Source organism: Bufo gargarizans, chromosome 9 (assembly GCF_014858855.1).
Source record: "Bufo gargarizans isolate SCDJY-AF-19 chromosome 9, ASM1485885v1, whole genome shotgun sequence".
Lineage (NCBI taxonomy): Eukaryota > Metazoa > Chordata > Amphibia > Anura > Bufonidae > Bufo > Bufo gargarizans.
This window is the reverse complement of record NC_058088.1, coordinates 117,691,433-117,711,310: the sequence shown is the minus strand read 5'-3', so window position 1 is coordinate 117,711,310 and position 19,878 is coordinate 117,691,433. Positions and strand designations below refer to the sequence as shown.

Below are 19,878 nucleotides of genomic sequence, written 5' to 3'. Positions count from 1 at the left end.
CTATCCTTGTCCGTAATGCAGACAATAGGACATGTTTTTGTGGAATAGAGATGCAGACACGGAAATCACAGTCATTTCAATTTTTTGCAACCCCATTGAAGTTAAAGGGTTTCTACCATCAGAATTAGAGTACATTCACACGACCGCAAATGGGTCCGCATCCGTTCCGCAATTTTGCGGAACGGGTGCGGACCCATTCATTTTCTATGGGGACGGAATGGATGCGGACAGCACACAGTGTGCTGTCCACATCCGCGGTGCGCAGCCCCGATCTTCAGGTCCGCAGCTCCGCAAAAGATAGCTTGCGGACAAGAATAGGCATTTCTATAGGGGTGCCAGGCGGGTGTGTTGCAGATCCGCAATTTGCGGGTCCACAATACACCATGGTCGTGTGATTGTACCCTAAATGTTATGTAGCTGAGATTAGCGATGCGCTAATGTCAGCACTACATAACAGTGTGTTTTTTACCTTTCTCCCTGCAGCCGTTTTGGTAAAATAAGCACTTTTACAATATGCTAATGAGCCTCTAGGTGCTATGTGGGCGTAAAATCAGCACCTCGAGGCTCCGTCTACTACCCCTTTATCCCGCCCAGGTCCCTTGTTCTCCCCGCCCCGCTCCTCTTGATTGATGTCACTGTTCCCTGCATTGAAGATGAAATCCCGCGCCGTTCACTTCTGTACTCGGCGCAGGCAGTGAAGGATGTGCTCCTGGTTCCGGATTCCTCATTGTGCCGACTACGTCACAGTGACAAAGCCGGCATCAGGAGAGTGGCCTTCACTCACTGCACCGAATACAGAAGTGAACGGTGCAGGCGCGGGATTTAGTCAGCGATGCTGTGAACCGTGACATCAATCAAGAGGAGCGGGGCGGGCAGAACAGGGGACCTGGGCGGGATAAAGGGTGAGTAGACGGAGCCTCTAGGTGCTGAATCTACGCCCACATAGCACCTAGAGCAGTGGTGGCGACCCTATGGCACTGGTGCCAGAGGTGGCACTCAGAGCCCTCTCTGTGGGCACCCGCACTCTGGAAAAAGTCTATGGTGTACCAAAATGCCTTAGACTTTTCCTGCCATTCATCAGTGCAGGGCGCACTATGGACGGCACAAGTGACGCATTGAATGAAGGCAGGCTATTATAATAAATGATAAAGTACATGGAAGATATACTATATTGGACTGTAGTTTTCAGGTTAAATTGCCCTGTTGGTGCTTTGCGATAAATAAGTGGGTTTTGGGTTGTAGTTTGGGCACTCTGTAAAAGGTTCACCATCACTGACCTAGAGGCTCATTAGCATATTGTAAGTGTGTATTTTATCAGAATGGCCGCAGGCACAAATGTAAAAACACACTGATATGTAGTGCTGACATTAGCGCATCGCTATATCAGGCAGCTACGTAACAGTAATTCTGGTGGTAGAAACCCTTTAAAGGATCCACATACGGGCTGAAAAAAATAATAATAAAACATGACAAAAAATACATTCAGGTGCATGAATGTTAAAAGGAACCTGTCACCTCTACTATGCTACCCTCACTGAGCGTTTCTAAATGCTCATTGTGTCACCCTAAACATATAAATAACACTTTTAATTTCATTTGTAGACAAATTCAATAAGTATTATGCATTTTTGTAGTTCCCGCCTTTTATGCAAATTAACATAAAAGAGTCATATCTTGTGTGACCAGAGAAGAGTCATATTTTCAAGCTCTGGCTCATCTCTGGTTAATTTGCATATCTATCAAATAGGTTTTTTTTACACAATAAAAGCACACAGAGCTATGGGGACTGGGTATTGCTGATGTGCTAGCAGCCATCTAGCAGCCCATGTCCTCAGCTCTATACCCAAAATCCTGGTGACAGGTTCCCTTTAAGTCTACTTACAGTACCCACAGGTTTCAGGTACGTCTGTGTGTAACTGGCTATAAACTCATGCCGAATGAGAATTAGGCAGTGTTCACACTGCTGCCAGAGGCTCTGTCTGGACCTTCAGTTTGGCAGCCCAGTTAATTTGGTGGAAAGAGTAGTGCGGTGAAAATTGTGTTTTCCCGTTAAAACAAAGGAATCCAACAACTGTTGTAAAATAAGCAGATGGAGGTGCTGCAGGAAAAGCCACAGAGAGCAGCCTGACTCACTGACACTGGGTTCATGTTTTCTTATGGGCTGTGAAACCCATATGGCTTAGGCTACTTTCACACATGCGCTCGGTGCGGATCCGTCTGGTATCTGCACAGACGGATCCGCACCGATAATGCTTGCATCCGTTCAGAACGGATCCGTTTGCATTATTCTGTCAAAAAAAAGTCAAAACGCATCCATCCTGACTTGCATTGAAAGTCAATGGGGGACGGATCCGTTTTCAATTGCACCATATTGTGTCAGTGAAACCAGATCCATCCCCATTGACTTACATTGTAAGGCTACTTTCACACTAGCGTTCAGGGCTCCGCATGTGAGGCTCTCACAAGCGGGCCCGAACACATCCGTCCAGCCCCAATGCATTCTGAGTGGATGCGGATCCGCTCAGAATGCATCAGTCTGGCACAGTTTGGCCTCCGCTCCGCAGGCGGACACCCAAACGGATCCGTCCCCCATTGACTTTCAATGTAAAGTCTGGACGGATCCGTCTGAGCAACTTTCACACTTAGAATTTTTTCTAAACTATAATGCAGACGGATCCGTTCTGAACGCAAGTGTGAAAGTAGCCTAAGTCAGGATGGATCCGTTTGGCTCTGCATCGTTAGGCGGACATCAAAACGCTGCAAGCTGCGTTTTGGTATCTGCCTGAAAAGTGCAACAGAGACCAAACACAGTAAGGCTACTTTCACACTAGCGTTCGATCTGATCCGTTCTGAACGGATCCGATCATATTAATGCAGACGGAGGCTCCGTTCAGTACGGATCCGTCTGCATTAATAACTTAGAAAAATTTCTAAGTGCGCAAGATGCCTGAGCGGATCCGTTCAGACCTTCAATGTAAAGTCAATGGGGGACGGATCCGCTTGAAGATTGAGCCATATGGTGTCATCTTCAAGCGGATCCGTTCCCATTGACTTACATGTAAGTCTGAACTGATCCGCTCGCCTCCGCACAGCCAGGCGGACAGCTGAACGCTGCAAGCAGCGTTCAGCTGTCCGCCTGGCCGTGCGGAGCGGAGGCTGAACGCCGCCAGACTGATGCAGTCTGAGCGGATCCGCTCCATTCAGACTGCATCAGGGCTGGACGGAGGCGTTCGGGTCCGCTCATGAGCTCCTTCAAACGGAGCTCACGAGCGGACCGACGAACGCTAGTGTGAAAGTAGCCTGAAATTGATGCATTCTGAACGGATCCGTATCCATTCAGAATGCATTGGGGCTGATCTGATCCCACAAGCTGACCCAGAAACACCAGTGTGAAAGTAGCCTGAGGCTGAGTTCATACTTCAGTTATTATGAGCAAAAAACCAGTGAAGGCTACTCGGAGAGACGGTATAATGGGAAGCTCTGCTCCTGTCCTGTCCTGTGTTTTGACCCACAGCTGGTTTGGCCTCACAATCGCTGATCAAATAACTGAAGTGTGACCACGCAATGGCTACAAGTGCGGCAGTATCCGTCTTTTATACCTTCTGCCACTTAATGATCCTCAGAAAATACCTGACCATGTAAATCCAGCCTAACAATGTTCCTGTTACTATGGAAACCCGTATTGTAGTTCCATATGTAAAACCACAGCCCGAGCCGCCTGCCGGTGAAGGACTGCGCTCTGTGCCTCAGGAGCCAGTATATAAAGTGGGCGGGAAAATGTGGAGCTCTGATTGGCCCGCAACAGGCTGTTATCTTCCGATTGGCGGCCCGGGGTTGGCTGGTTTTGGAGCTCGCTGGTTGGTTGTTTACCTGTACCGGAAGAGGATGGGGTATTGTGCAGGTCGGTTCTGTCTACGTTCAAACGGCGGTGGAGCCCGTCACCCCGTGTCCTTCTAGTGAGGGAGGTGGCCGTGCTGACAGCGAGACGTGTGCAGGTAAGTAGCCTAGGACTGTGTGTACTGGGAGGGTGCGGTCTGCGGCGGGCAGGAGAGCTCCCCGCTTCTGTACTGAGCGGCTCCTTATTCACACCACCCGCTAAAGTGCGAGCGGACACCGCGTTATCAGGAGGCAGGATTGGGCTCTGTTCACACTGCAGTTATGACCGCTGTTTACACTTGCTGAAGAACAGCTGAAACGTGACGGAAACGAACTCAGGTGTGAACATTGGCAAGAGCAGTCCACCTGACACCAGCAGGAAGCGGTCTGTGGTATACATCCGTCAGGATTCATGGACTGGCAGCTGTCATCCTGGAAAGCCCCAATGTGAAGGGAGCAGAACGTTGTCATTTGTCTTGTGTTGATGGCAGGTCGATGTGGATTTTTCCAAGTATCTCTACAGAAAATCGTCTCAAACTGGGCCTTCAGTCTGAGGTCTTAGCGGTCGTGTATGTGCACTAGCGCTATTGTAATTCAGCGGGATAATGCAGCGCATCCATAATTCTGCAGGATCCGTGGGGCTCCCAATGGTCAGACACCAACAATCTAAGGCTACTTTCACACTCACGTTTTTCTTTTCCGGTATTGAGCTCCGCCCAAGGAGCTGAATACCAGAAAAGAACTGATCAGATTTATCCTAATGCATTCTGAATGGAGAGCAATCCATTCAGAATGCATCAGTTGTACGGTTTTTGGCCAGAGAAAATACCGCAGCATGCTGCAGTATTTTCTCAGTCCGTAAATGTATTAGTGCCGGATACTGACAAATCTGTTCATCCGGTCCGCGCATGCGCAGACCTTTAAATCGGTGAAAATAAATACCGGATGTCTTTTTCTGGATGACACGGAGAGCCGGATCCGGTATTTCAATGCATTTGTCAGACTGATCAATGCCATCAGTTTGCGTCTGTATTACTCACGACGGAACTGCCTGCCAGGATCATCTGACACAAGTGTGAAAGCACCCTCACTGAGCCTTTTCTAACCTGAACAACCCTTTAATGGGAACCTGTCACCACGAAATACAATGTCCTCTGTAGATTAATGGGAAGGGTTCAGTAAGGCCCTGTTCAGTTACATCTGAATTCTGGTGCCTGATCTGCTACCGGACGTCACCGTATGTGTTCCTGCCAGATCCCTATTGACTATAACAGGATCCGGACCCTTCTCTGGCATAAATCCTGGGTTTTCCACTCGACAGATACTGCTGCATGCAGCATTTTTTGTCAGTCTGGCATTTATACCAGAAGGGCCAGTAGGATCAGGATACCGGAAACTGATTAGAAGGTTCAGTAAAACTGGTAGCATCGCCTCTGACTTCAAAGCCCAAAATGAGCAGGAATTTTAATATATAAATTATAGATTTCATTTTCCTGAATCTTCTGCTCAGCTCTTCCTGCTCTATATCCTGCTGCTGTCAGATGGCACTGCATTCTGTAGTGACAGGTCCTCTTTAAAGGGGTTTTCTGGTAGTTTTATATTGATGGCCCATCCTGAGGATAGACCACCAGTGTCTGATTGGCAGGGGCCAGAACCCTCCACCACTGGCCAGCCATACACAGAACAGTAAAGGCGGCCAGATTGGCAGATTTTGGCCATTCCGGCTGACTGTCGTTTGGAAATCTAGCGTGAACGAGCGTTCAGACGACAGACTCTTGTCTGCCAAACAATGCGATCTGTCGTGCTGGAAAACGTTTGCCATTCATCGGCTAAAACTACATGTTGATAGCGTGATCGGAATAATTCAGCTAATTATTGTGCTCAAGCACCGGGGAGTTAAAAAAAAAAAAAAAGACTCCCTGGTCGGGCAGAAGGACGACTCAGATGTATGGTTGTGTGTCTGCACTGCAGTTACGAGCTGGGCACTCGTGGCGCAGGAGCTCCTGCAGAAGAGCTGGTGGGGGCGTATAGGGTGTCGGGTCAGATATTGATAGTCTTTTGGTATAAAAGGACCAAAAAACTCTTTATCTGGAAGGTCACGATATAGGGGCAGAGTGACAGACTCCTAAAAAGGGGTTGTCCAGAATTTTGGGCATTTTTAAAGGGGTTATCCCATCTTGGACAATGGGGGCATATCGCAAGGATATGCCCCCATTGTCTGATAGGTGCGGGTCCCACCGCTGGGACCCGCACCTATAAGGAGAACGGAGCAGAGAAAGTGGAGGAGGGCGCACTGTGCATGCGCAGCCGCCCTCCATTCATTTCTATGGAGCCGCCGAAAATAGCCGAGCGCTGGCTCGGCTATTTCCGTCGGCCCCATAGAAATGAATGGGAGCGTTGACCGCGCATGTGCGGTGGGCTCCCATTCACTTCAATGGGAGAGGCGGGGAGCTGCGCCTGGTGGTGGTCGGACCCTGGGAAACCTCCAGCCACAACTCTCCCCGGCTCCGTTCTCGTTGTAGACCCGCACCTATCAGACAACGGGGGCATATCCTAGCGATATGCCCCCATTGTCTAAGATGGGATAACCCCTTTTAACTATTGGTAGCAGTGTGTTCTACCTGGTCCCTGGCTCCCTTTAGCAGTCTCCCAGTCCCTGTCCTGTAAACTTCTGGACGGACATGGTCATGTGTGCAGCGGCAGCCAATTGCTGACCTCAGTGGTGTCCCATGCTCGTTGTGGGCTTGTCACTGCTGAGGCAACTATTTATTTGGCTGCAGCGGCACAAGTGACCCCAGATGTTTATAGGATGGGGACGGGAAGACCGCTGAAGGAAGCTGGGACATAGCGGTGGGCAGCAGGAGTATTTGTGGTTTTTAACACATAGGACCTGCTGCTATCAACTGAAATGTCAGAAGGATGTACGACCCCATTAAGGGGGCTGTCCCATGAAAATCTCTCATCCCCTATCTACAGGCTAGAGGATAAATGTCTATAATTGTCTGGGGTCCTCCTCCTGGGGGCCCCCGTGTTCATAGAGCGGCAGTCCTTGTCCATTCACCTCTGCTGTCTCGTACAGCTAAATGACTGCTGCCCCATTCAAGCCCCTGTAATCGTCATCATAGGACAATCCCTCTAGTGTGTGAACATGATTGAATTTTAAGCTATTTAGCCCCAAATGTAGCCAGGGTTTCAGTATCTTCACTGTCACTTAAGGCTGAGTTCACATCAGCGTTCAGCCTTTCCGTTCTGCTCCGTTCTAGGAGCAGGAGAGCGGAAAGGACGGATTGGACACATAACTGAGCCGCGCGGAGCCTACGGACCCCATAGACTATAATGGGGTATGTTAGGTTTATGCTCAGAAGATGATTTTGGAGCAGAGACAAAAGTCCTGCATGCAGTACTTTTGTCTCCGCTCCAAAATCATCTTCTGAGCGTAAACCTAACAGACCCCATTATAGTCTATGGGGTCCGTAGGCTGCGTTCGCCTCAGTTATGTGCCCAATCCGTCCTTTCTGCTCTCCTGCTCCTAGAACGGAAAGGCTGATGTGAACTCAGCCTTATCTACGGAAAGAGAAAAGAATTCCCCCCCCCCAGAAAATAAGCAGTAAATGCAAGTAAGATAATTGATGAGAGGTTTTCTTTTGAAGTCTATATGCTGTCAAGAGCTGGATGTATGCTTCCCACTGGTGCTGCGGGGTGCAGTTTGGGCCTCACTGTGGTACTGTTGCAGGTTATTGGGCCTCACTATGGTATGTGGTACTGTTGCGGGGTATTGGGCCTCACTATGGTATGTGGTACTGTTGCGGGGTATTGGGCCTCACTATGGTATGTGGTACTGTTGCGGGGTTTTGGGCCTCACTATGGTATGTGGTACTGTTGCGGGGTTTTGGGCCTCACTATGGTATGTGGTACTGTTGCAGGGTTTTGGGCCTCACTCTGGTATGTGGTACTGTTGCGGGGTATTGGGCCTCACTCTGGTATGTGGTACTGTTGCGGGGTCTTGGGCCTCACTCTGGTATGTGGTACTGTTGCGGGGTCTTGGGCCTCACTATGGTATGTGGTACTGTTGCGGGGTCTTGGGCCTCACTATGGTATGTGGTACTGTTGCGGGGTCTTGGGCCTCACTATGGTATGTGGTACTGTTGCGGGGTCTTGGGCCTCACTATGGTATGTGGTACTGTTGCGGGGTCTTGGGCCTCACTATGGTATGTGGTACTGTTGCGGGGTTTTGGGCCTCACTATGGTATGTGGTACTGTTGCGGGGTTTTGGGCCTCACTATGGTATGTGGTACTGTTGCGGGGTATTGGGCCTCACTATGGTATGTGGTACTGTTGCGGGGTATTGGGCCTCACTATGGTATGTGGTACTGTTGCGGGGTTTTGGGCCTCACTCTGGTATGTGGTACTGTTGCGGGGTATTGGGCCTCACTATGGTATGTGGTACTTGGATGTCTTTACATTTCTACAGAGCAGGTGGACTGTGTAACTATCCACTATCACTATATGGCGTCCATGCTATTTTATCCCCCTACCGTCTGCCTGTGGTCTGCAGGGAGATGTCAATTCCATGCTGTAAAAAGCTTTGGCCGGTCCGCTCTAGCCTATTTTTTGCAGGCCTGTGAATGTGTGCATGTTATATATAGGACAGCAGCTTCTGCATTGTTACCTTAACTGTTCAGGAATGAATCCCATATGACAGGGACATAAACTAATGGAGGGGCCCTGCTGCTCTGTGAAATGTCCCCTTCATGATCTTTCATTTGCTGGGCAGGAGTTGGTCTCCTTGTTCTCTACTGCTATTATACAGCCTGTTTCTGAATGATTCTGCCCATTTCAGCTGCTTTCTGTGTTTTTCCCTCCATAGAGTATAGTCGATTCGAATCCAAGATCCATGACTTGAGAGAACAAATGATGAACAGCAGTATGAGCTCTGGATCCGGGTCCCTTCGTACCAGTGAAAAAAGATCACTTTATGTCAGGTACGCATACATTTTGTGTCTGTTTTGTCATATACTTAACCCTTTCACCACCAAGCCATTTTTCACCTTTCTGCTCAGGCCATTTTTAGCAAATCTGACATTTGTCACTTTTATGTGGTGATAACTTTAAAACGCTTTTACTTATCCAGGCCATTCTGAGATTGTTTTCTCGTCACATATTGTACTTCATGACAGTGGTCAAATTGAGTCCAAAAATAGATTTATTTATAAAAAAAAGACAGTTAACAAAATTTGGGAAACATTTGTAAATTTCAATTTCTCAAATTTTATATTGGATGGTAATAACTCCATTTTTACTACTTTACATTCCCTATATGTCTACTTCATGTTTGGATCATTTTGTGAATGCAATTTTATTTTTTGGGGATGTTAGAAGGCTTAGAATTTTATTTATTTTTTTCCTTCTTTTATTGTCCCACTCTGGGACTTCAACTTCTTTACAATGCATCACAATAGTTTTGTATTGTGATGCATTGGCTGTAAGTGTGTTACCCTGTGTAATACACTTGAGCCTGTTTGCCTGTGAGATCCAGGGGGCTGGATCTCACAGGCTCTCCTGGAAGGCAGCCACGGTGCCTAAAGGCAGGAGTTGCCTTCCCTGCCATCGGGTCCCGCCACAGCAGCGGCTGCTTCCTCCCTGCACTGACATCAGGGGTTAATGCGCCGGCATCGGTGATTTCACCAATGCCTGCTCCTACAGCAGGGCTCCGGCTATCGGTGACTGCCGGACCCCTGCCGCAGATCTGGCGGGCGCAGCTCCTGCACCCGCCAGATCAGCGCGCCGTACATAAATATTTCAGGAGCCGGAACACAGGTCTGTGAAATGGGGACGTTTTGGGTAAGTGCTGTGCAGTATTTATTATTATTTTTTCCACGTCTTTAAAGGTCTGCGCAGACCGGGAAACTGGATCAGTTTTTCAGGAACACTTGGTACCGGATCCGGCATTAATACATTTCAATGGAAAATAATGCACATTCCGGCAAGTGTTCCGGAATTTTGGCCGGAGAAAATACTGCAGCATGCTGCGGTATTTTCTCCGGCCAAATACTGTAAAAGTGACTGAACTGAAGATATCCTGAACAGATTGCTCTCCATTCTGAATGCATTAGGACAAAACTGAATTGTTCTTTTTTTCCGGTATTGAGCCCCTAGGGCGGAACTCAATGCCGGAAAACTTTAACGCAAGTGTGAAAGTACACTTAGCAGCATTGGGAACATGCAGGCTTGGGCAAGCAGCAGGATGTTTTCTTCAGTGCTGCTTGCCTGTACGATCAATATGAACAGTTATCTGCCCTCATAGTGCAGCGCTGTCTGCAGGATCCACCCTAATAAACCAGGCATGCTGGCAGGTAGAGTTGATACTGCTGATTAAAGGGAACCTGTCACCGGGATTTTGTGTATAGAGCTGAGGACATGGGTTGATAGATGGCCGCTAGCAAATCCGCAATACCCAGTCCCCATAGCTCTGTGTGCTTTTATTGTGTAAAAAAAAACAGTTTGATACATATGCAAATTAACCTGAGATGAGTCCTGTACGTGAGATGAGTCAGGGACAGGACTCATCTCAGGTTAATTTGCATATGTATCAAATAGTTTTTTTGACACAAGAAAAGCACACAGAGCTATGGGGACTGGGTATTGCGGATGTGCTAGCGGCCATCTCGCAACCCATGTCCTCAGCTCTATACACAAAATCCCAGTGACAGGTTCCCTTTAAAGTGACACCTGTCTGAAACGCTGTTATGGTGTTCCCAACAAATCTTTTTTTTAAATGGAAATAAGAGCTTTAGTGCACCAAGGGGTGTAGCAAGTACAAGAAAGTGGAGAAGCCAGTGTGCATTGAAGCCCTCATGTACATGAAGAATAAGGCCTCTTTTAGGCTACTTTCACACTAGCGTTCGGGGCTCCACTTGTGAGCTCCGTTTGAAGGGGCTCACAAGCGGCCCCGAACGCATCCGTCCAGCCCTAATGCATTCTGAGTGGATGCGGATCCGCTCAGAATGCATCAGTCTGGCAGCGTTCAGCAGGCGGACACCTGAACGCTGCTTGCAGCGCTCAGGTGTCCGCCTGGCCGTGCGGAGGCAAACGGATCCGTCCAGACTTACAATGTAAGTCAATGGGGACGGATCCGTTTGAATATGACACTATATGGCTCAATTTTCAAACGGATCCGTCCCCCATTGACTTTCAATCTAAAGTCTGGACGGATCCGTCTGAGGCTACTTTTACACTTAGATTTTTTTTTACAATATAATGCAGACGGATCCGTTCTGAACGCAAGTGTGAAAGTAGCCTAACACGAGCGTGATGGATTAGGTCCGTATGCGTTCAGTGAAACTCGCACCATTTTGCAAGCAAGTTCAGTCAATTTTGTCTGTGATTGCGTTCAGTTTTTTTCCATGCTGGTGCAATGCATTTTGATGCATTTTTCACGCGTGTGAAAAAAAAACTTGAAGGTTTACAAACAGCATCTCTTAACAACCATCAGTGAAGAATGCATCGCACTTGCTTGTAGATGCGATGCATTTTTCACGCAGCCCCAGTCATTTCTATGGGGCCAGGGCTGCGTGAAAGACGCAGAATATAGAACATGCTGTGATTTTTATGCAACACAGAACTGATGCGTGAAAAAAAAATGTACACAGACCCATTGAAATTAATGGGTCAGGATTCAGTGCGGGTGCTATGCTTCACATCACTCATTGCACCCGTGCTAAAAACTCGCCCGTGTGAAAGGGGCCTGCCGGGCTTTTTTTTTTAATGCACCGCAAGCAAGTTTGCTTTCACTATGCCTATGCCTTCATGGGCTTTAACATTCCACCATATGCACTTTAACCCTTCAAGGCCCAAGCTAATTTTGCAGTGTGGTAAAAATGACATGTTCACTTTATTCTGTGGCTCAGTACAATTACGGCAACATAGTAAAACATAGTTTTTATGTATTACTACTTCTTAAAAATAAATAAGACCTCAGTCTAGCATCTTGAATTTGTATGTGAGGGGTTAAACTCCCAGCATCAGTTGCCTCTGATCTCCAGGCACTGCAGACACGAGTCGGCTGTAACACAACCAGCACACACTGTGTATGGAACAGTCTCTGATGTTCCCTTGCCACCCGTGACAGACATGTATGTAATTGGCTGTTAAAGAGGACATTGTGTTTTGTCTTGTGTTTTTAAATATTTTTTTTTTTACCCATTTTTCAAACTTTTTTTTTTTTTTTTTTTTTTTTTTTAAATGTATGGCATGGCAACGAACACGTTATTAACCATTAGCAGCAGTGTCGTCTGTAAAGTTCGATTCCAGCTGTTTACCCCTTTGATGCCACGGTCACTCGTGACATCTAAGTGGTTTACAGAGTGAGGGGACTACCTCTGTACCCCCTTGGGCCGACTGCCACATGATTGCAAAGTTCCAATTTGTGGCCATGGCAACTTCCAGAGGCAGGGTCTAATATTGTCAGTGTAAAAGATAACTATTGCAGAACGGCGCCCAGGGATAAAAGTAAGTGCAATGAGATCCCTGGGCGCCGCTGTATATGTCAGGATACTTAGTTCACAATGTTTTTCCAGGTGAAAGGTCCTCTTTAAGAGCATCTATGAAAGAGGATCTGGCAGAGGCAATTCTCTTCCTTAGAACTTTACATTGAATTGATTTTAAATTGCATTTGCTATAACTACATTCTAAGATTAATATAAACCATTTCTAGGTTTTACAGATTTAGTTTTTGGTTCATATAGATAAGCTTTGTTTTTGTTCTAAAACTTGGTACCAATTAAACCTATATCCTGTCCCACAAAAACAATTCCTAGCACAACTCTTATCATCTGAGAAATGAAGATGTGACTCCATGTTCCAAAATCCAAATGGCACTGCTTCCCTTCCGAGCCTTGCCGTGACCCCAAACTGTTTTTATGACCACATGTGGCATATTGCTGCTGTCTTCAGAAATTGCTTAAAGGGGTTGTCCCATCTCAGTCAATGGCCTGATATATCGAGAACTGGGCCCTGCAAGTCAAGGAGGGCGCACTGCGCATGCGCAGCCACCCTTCATTCATTTCTTTAGGGCTGGCGAAAATAGAGTGCTGGCACAGCTATTTCCATCGGCCCCATAGAAAGGAATGGGAGCCTGGGCCGCGCATGCGCAGTATGCTCCCTTTCACTTCTACTGGAGCAGCGCTTGGTGGTGGATGGACCCTGGGAAAACTGGGGTCCTCCAGCCACAGCTCTCCCCACTCTGTTCTCGTTATAGGTGGGACCCTTGCCTATCAGACAATGGGGGCATATCCTAGTGATATGCCCCTCATTGTCTGAGATGGGAATACCCCCTTTAACAGTTTGTGTGCTGCTTATTCTCTGATTGAATCTTGTGAATATAAAAAGAAAACTGGGACCAAAACAATGTATTATAGAATTTTTTAAAAAAAATTTAGTTTCTTGGTTCAACGTTTATGAAACCAGTGTAAGTTGAAAACCATCACACCTGTAGCTGAATTTCTTGGTGGTCCTAGCACGTTAACTAGATGTGATAACTCAATAAGTGTATGTGTTAACTCTTCATCTGTAAGAGGTATACCAGATTTTTCCAACTGTGAACTTTCTCAGAATCCTCAAGCGAGCTGAAAAAACAAAACAAAAAAAAACCACCTTATCTATAAGGCCTCTTTCACGCGAGCGTGACGGATTAGGTCCGGATGCATGCAGTGACACTCACACCATTTTGAAAGCAAGTTCAGTCAGTTTTGTCTGATTGCGTTCAGTTTATTTTTTGCGCGGGTACAATGCGTTTTTCACATGTGTGATAAAAAAATAATAATCAAAGGTTTACAAACAACATCTGTTAGCAACCATCAGTGGAAAAACGCATGGCATCCGCACCTGCTTCCAGGAACAATGCGTTTTTCACTGAAGTCCCATTCACCTGAAAATAAAAAATAAAATAAAATGCTCATGTACATAGCCCCATTGAAATGAATCAGTCGGGATTCAGTGCAGGTGCTATGCGGTCACCTCACACATTGCACCCGTGCGGAAAACGCGCTTGTGTGAAAGGAGCCCAAGAGTAAATTCGGAAAGCTTTTGTCCCTCCAACAAATCACTTCTGAGGAATTGCGTAGAAACAATAATAGGGGCACCCCCTTGAGCTCAGTACAAGAGATCTGCGATCAGATATTAGATCAGATATGAACTAACTGCATCATAAAACGCTATGATGCAGTCTTCTCAGTCCAGGAGAGCCACTATTGGCCCAGGAGATCCGGCAGACACAAGGTCCATGTTTCCCGGGGCCAATATTGGTCATGTCCATGAGCCCTAAAATTGATGACCGGTTCCCTTTTTAAAAGGAAGAGTATAGACTTTTGACCAGTTTATTTTGATAGGTTAATATACTCCAGATTGCTGGTAAACACAGATGAAATGCGCCACGTCAAACTTGACTGAGATGCAGCAGCATGTCAACCGTGTACGATGAGCGCTTTCCTCCCCTCTGAAAAAGGGTCTGTAATACCCCATAAAGCTTTAATTTATGCATCTCAGGGCTCCAGATGGCAACCAAAAATGGTCGCCAATGCGACTTACAATTTACAAATGGCGACAAGGCTTTTTAGTCTTGTCGCCATTTGCGACTATACCTACCGCCGCAGCTCTGCCGTTGAATACAGCGGCAGGGCACAAGAGCTGATAGTTTCTCTGCCCCGCCGCCGATGTTTTTCTCAGCAGCGCAGTAGAGGAGTCTCTCCCTCCCCCTGTGCTGCTGCCACCGCCTCCGCCAATAAGAAGGTAGGGGAGGGGATGTGGCCACTCCGCCACCAATGAAGATAACTGACCTGTTAATGCAAATACAGGAGGCGGGCGCCGGAATCAAATAGCTGGCACCCGACCTCTGACAGGGAGCTGCGATCAGCGGCAGTTGAGTTAACCCTTCAGGTGCGGTACCTGAGGGGTTAACTGCCGCTGATCACAGCTCCCTGTCAGAGGTCGGGTACTGGCTATTTGATTCCGGCACCCGCCTCCTGTATTTGTATTAACAGGTCAGTTATCCTCATTGGTGACGCAGTGCCCCCCCCCCCCCTGTAGAAGACACTTTAGTGGCGCAGCCCCCCCCCTTCATCCCAGTAGAAGAAACATTGGTGGCACAGTGGGAAGTGCCAATGAGGGTTAAAAAAATAAAATAAAAATTAACTCACCTCCTCCAATTGATCGCGTAGCTGCCGGTCACCACAGGTCCTGAAGAAAGAACAGGAGACGTCACTGAGCTCATCACATGATCCATTATCATAGTGATGGATCATGTGATGAGCACAGTGATGTCACCACAGGTCCTGAAGAAAGAACAGGAGACGATCAATTGGAGGAGGTGAGTTAATTATTTTTTTATTTTTTAACCCTCATTGGCACTGCCCACTGCGCCACCAATGTTATATCGAGGGGGGCGTACTGCACCACCAATGTTTATTTTATTGGGGGGGGGGGCCACTGCGCCACCAATGTTTGTTTATTATACTGGGGTGTGTATATAATGTTTATTATATTGACCTTCTACTAAGCATTCTGTATTAAAGAATGCTATTATTTTCCCTAATAACCATGTTATAAGGGAAAATAATACAGTGAATAGACTTTCATCCTGGCAACCATGCGTGAAAATCCGCACATGCTTGCGATTTTCACGCAGCCCGCACAACATAGAGCATGCTGCGATTTTCACAGTAACACACAAGTGATGCGTGAAAATCACCGCTCATGTGCATAGCCCCATAGAAGTGAATGGGTCTGGATTTAGTGTGGGTGCATTCCGGTATTTTGAATGCCGGATCTGGCACTAATACATTCCTATGGGGAAAAATGCCTAATCTGGCATTAAGGCAAATCTTCAGTTGTTTTTTTCGCCTGAGATAAAACTGTAGCATGCTGTGGTTTTATCTTTTGCCTGATCAGTCAAAATGACTGAACGGAACACATCCTGACTGTTCTATTATGGGCCGAAAGTTTCATAAAATGCGAGATGCACGCAGATTTTTTTATTTATTTTTTTATTTTATTTTTGTGTTGAAAGCAAATCAAAATTTTGGTATCAAAACAACCCTGCGCCGATCTGATCGGCGTAGCGTTGTCACGATACCAAAATTTAGATTCGGTTTTGATTTTGGCTCCTAAATTTCAGTTCAGGAGCCAATGGCTACTAGGTATTTTTATTTATTTTTTTTGTCTGGAGCACTGCATCTATTTAACGCAAATAAAAACTGGGACAGGGGCGTTCCTGATGAGTACCTCCTGACAAAATGAGCTAACTTTATTTACACCCACCTGTGCCTTTTAGGATTTCTATACTGTAATTTTTTCCAAGAATTGTTCCGCCCACATCCAAATATTTCCTGTATCCCCATAGGAACTCCCACTCTGCAGTATTGAAAGCTCTTTTGCATCAAGCAGCAGAAGCCCTCCAGCACCAAGGCAAGACTGCATAGTGTGATAGAGAATACTGATGGTTATTAGTAATTGTTTTCCTGGATTCACAATTAACCGAAGCAAGATTAGCCAGAACTTTGGTCAGTAACTTCATATCAACATTTAAGAAGGCTGTAGGACGGTATTGGCTCATGGCGAATCAGATCTTTGTTTTTGGCATCACTATAATGAAAGCATTCTCCTTAGGTTTTGGAAGGCTCCCTCGCACTTGAGCACTCCACAAGGATAAATAAATCCAGAAGTCCCGATAATTTAAGAAAATTCCATCCAGACCAATTGGGTTTCCTCCCTGGAGCTTGTTTAATGGCTTTTTAAAATTCATTCCTACAGAAAGGACATCTAGTATATTATTCTAGTCCTCAAATAATCTATGAACTACTAATGTGTCCAGTTGTGGCTACTTTCACAATGGCGGTTTGGCTTTCCGTTTGTGAGATGCGTTCAGGTGTCTCGCAAGCGGTCCAAAATGGATCAGTTTTGCCCTAATGCGTTCTGAATAGGAACGGATCAGCTCAGAACAGAACGCATCAGTTTGCCTCTGTTCCGGCTCCATTCCACTCTGGAGTTTTTCTGTCCGTCCTGGGATGTAGAGCCAAACAGGGCTGTCCTGGCACACAATGCAAGTCAATTGGGACGAATCTGTTTTCTCTGATGCAATAAAAAAAAGTGATCCGTCTCCTATTGACTTTCAATGGTGTTTATGATGGATCCGTCATGGCTATATAAGACATAATACAACCGGATCCGTTCATGATGGATGCATGCGGTGGTATTATTGTAACGGAACCGTTTTTGCAGATGTGAAAGTAGCCTAAGATTTTAGATTATATTCTGAGTGAGACGCCCTTGAAGAGTAAACCTCCTTATAAAAGGAAGCCATAATTCTCATATTATTTCTGGATAGTTATATTTCCCTAGTAACAGCTCTGTTCATCACTGTAAAAGATGAATATTATATTTTATTTTTTTATATTGTTTGTAATTGATGAAGGCCTGCGGTCTGATAATGGTTATTTTTTTTCCTTACAGCTGTGACTTTATTTTTCTGTTGATATAGCTGAATAAGATTATTTTTTTTTTGTGGGGTGTATTTCTCTGTGGCACCATTCTAATCCCTAATATGTTTCTATCAGTTATGAGTGGGTGCTAGTTCCAACTTAATCACTGATCAGTCTTTGCAATCTTGTTGGCATTGCCAAATATTCCCTTGAGATCGCAACAGGCACTTGGCTGCAATAGAGGACCTTCTAGCATGATCGTGTACACTTCAACCCTTTAGATATTGCTGTAAATGATGTTTGAGAGAGGGAGGAAGTTTCCTTCTGTCTGACCACATGAGCGATGAATGACATGTGACCACTGCAGGGATCACCTGAGTGATGAATGGCACGTGCCCGCTGAAACCAGTGATTAGCTGCAGTTATAGCTGACTCCCACAGGTTATGGTGTGGACACCGCTCCTGACTTTATACCATCACTTCTCCACACATAGCTTTTCTCACGTTCAGTGGAATATAACATCTGGCTGCAGGTGCTGCAAAAAAGAGATTTTTCTAAAGCCGCTTATCGTGAAACCAACCTAAAGTGGTAATCAAACCTACTAATGTTTATGCTGTACCTCAGAGAGATGTCATGGCATGATCATTGAAGGTCCGCTGCAACTCTGGCTGTCATAAGAACGAAGGGACTGTGTTCTCCTAAGCTCGTTCCCTGCACAGCGGCACTCCTGCTCTACATGCTAATTGCTTCATTGTCTCCTCACTGACACTGTTATGGCATAGTCTGCTGATACAGTATAACGTTGTGATGGGAACACACTTTTCAGACTGGTATAAATTAAAATCTATGTATACTTTTGGGGGCATTTTTCTATGATTTTGTTTTACCTATTTTAGGTAAAACACATTTTTTATTTTATTTGGTCTTTATTAATGTTAAACCATTTCTGGGAAACAAGTGTTAAAAATCTGTCTATTTGCTTGTTTTCTTGGAATCGTCACCTGATAGATGATATCGACATCTCTGATATCCAGACCTCAAACGCTCAACTTTTATCAAACTGATACGAACATTTTTATTTAAGCAATATTCATATCAGTTTGATAAAAGCTGAGCATTACTAAGTGTTTGTTTGAGGTGAGGAGACCAGAGATGAGAGCTACACATGAGCCGTCAGATGCCGATTCCTAAAAAAAAATTATATATATATTTTTTTAACTTTTACCCTTGTTTCTCAGAAACAGCTGAACACTTAACAAATAAAAATGCCCCTTATGTTTTTAGGGTTTGTTTATTCACTTTTAACTCTTTAGGGAACGAATTTGGCTCCCTCTCTCCTACATTGGGGATAACACTATTGGAACATTCACCTCCTCTGATTCCGCCTCATATAGAGCCCACACATGGAACATATATATCCGATCATATCTCGTACTCCAGAAGCTATGTACTTGCAAGTACTGTTATAATATCTGAATAGGATTATACATCCAGGTCATAAAGAATAGTCTCAGACCCTTCTGTCTGTTGTGTTTACTGTTATTTCTTTCTTTTCTTTCCTTTATTAGTTGATAGTACAATTAACAATTGAGATCTAAGGCTGATAGTCTAATTATCCCTCACTAATAGCAAGGCCCATACCGCATCATTCCTTACAGTATTTTGAGTTGTTGGGGCTTAATGTAGTCGCCGATCAGTTACCTTATTAATAATGCCAACATTTTTGGAAACGTTTTATATGTGGATTTAAGTGGGGACTGTCCGCTTGAACTCCCGTAAATGTACCATTTGCATTTTTTGTACTTGAAAAATGTACTAAATTGCTGTAAATTCATTGAAAATCTTATAACTAAAGAATTTACAAAAAAAAAACAAATAAAAATGCCCCAAAGTTGTCCATAGCCTTTAAATGGGTTTTCTGAGACATTCATGCTGATTACTTTTCCCCTGAGTAGATCATCAGTATCTGATCGGTGGGGGGCCTGATGCCCTGGACCCCACAATCGTCTGTTTGAGAAGGCATCGGCCCTCACAGTAGTGCTGTGGCCCTCTCAGCTCACCAAGACCAGCTCTGTACATTATATAGCGGCTGTGCTTGGTATGGTAGCTGTCTGATAATCCCTCGATTTTTAAATGATCATCGTGGGGTATAAGATCAAAGGGGGAGTTAACCCCTTAAACCACCATGACGTACCTGTACATCATGGGTTGCACCACATTAAGCCACCATGACATAGAGGTTTATTATGGCTGCAAACTGTCACCATGTCTACAGAAGTGGTGATGGTGCTGAGACCCCAGCTGTTACACACAGCCAGTGATCTCTGCTAACTGGCTTGGGACAGACTAGATCAGGCTTAGTGTGACTCTGTACTGTACAGCCATTAGACCCACAGGGGCTTCAAGAACCAAGGGGGTCAGGGTACAACAAGTGGAAAAATCAAACTTTTTCCTATATCCACACACTTATAATTGGTAAAAAATAAAATCAATATCTACTGCACATGTTTGGTATCGCAGTGGCCGTAA

At 45.6% G+C, this 19,878-nt stretch overlaps 1 protein-coding gene across 6 annotated transcripts in view; it reads left to right on the top strand.

The window, feature by feature from the left end:
- Positions 1–19,878, top strand: part of DLG3 (discs large MAGUK scaffold protein 3) — a 370,064-nt gene that overhangs the window by 309,277 nt on the left and 40,909 nt on the right. For 5 of the 6 annotated variants that reach the window (XM_044268852.1, XM_044268856.1, XM_044268854.1 and 2 more), the window contains one exon: positions 8,744–8,858. In XM_044268852.1, coding sequence (XP_044124787.1) covers positions 8,744–8,858 — 115 coding nt within the window. Of the gene's footprint in view, positions 1–3,889; positions 3,996–8,743; positions 8,859–19,878 lie in introns of those variants that run through there. The other variant, XM_044268855.1, reaches the window with a different exon arrangement.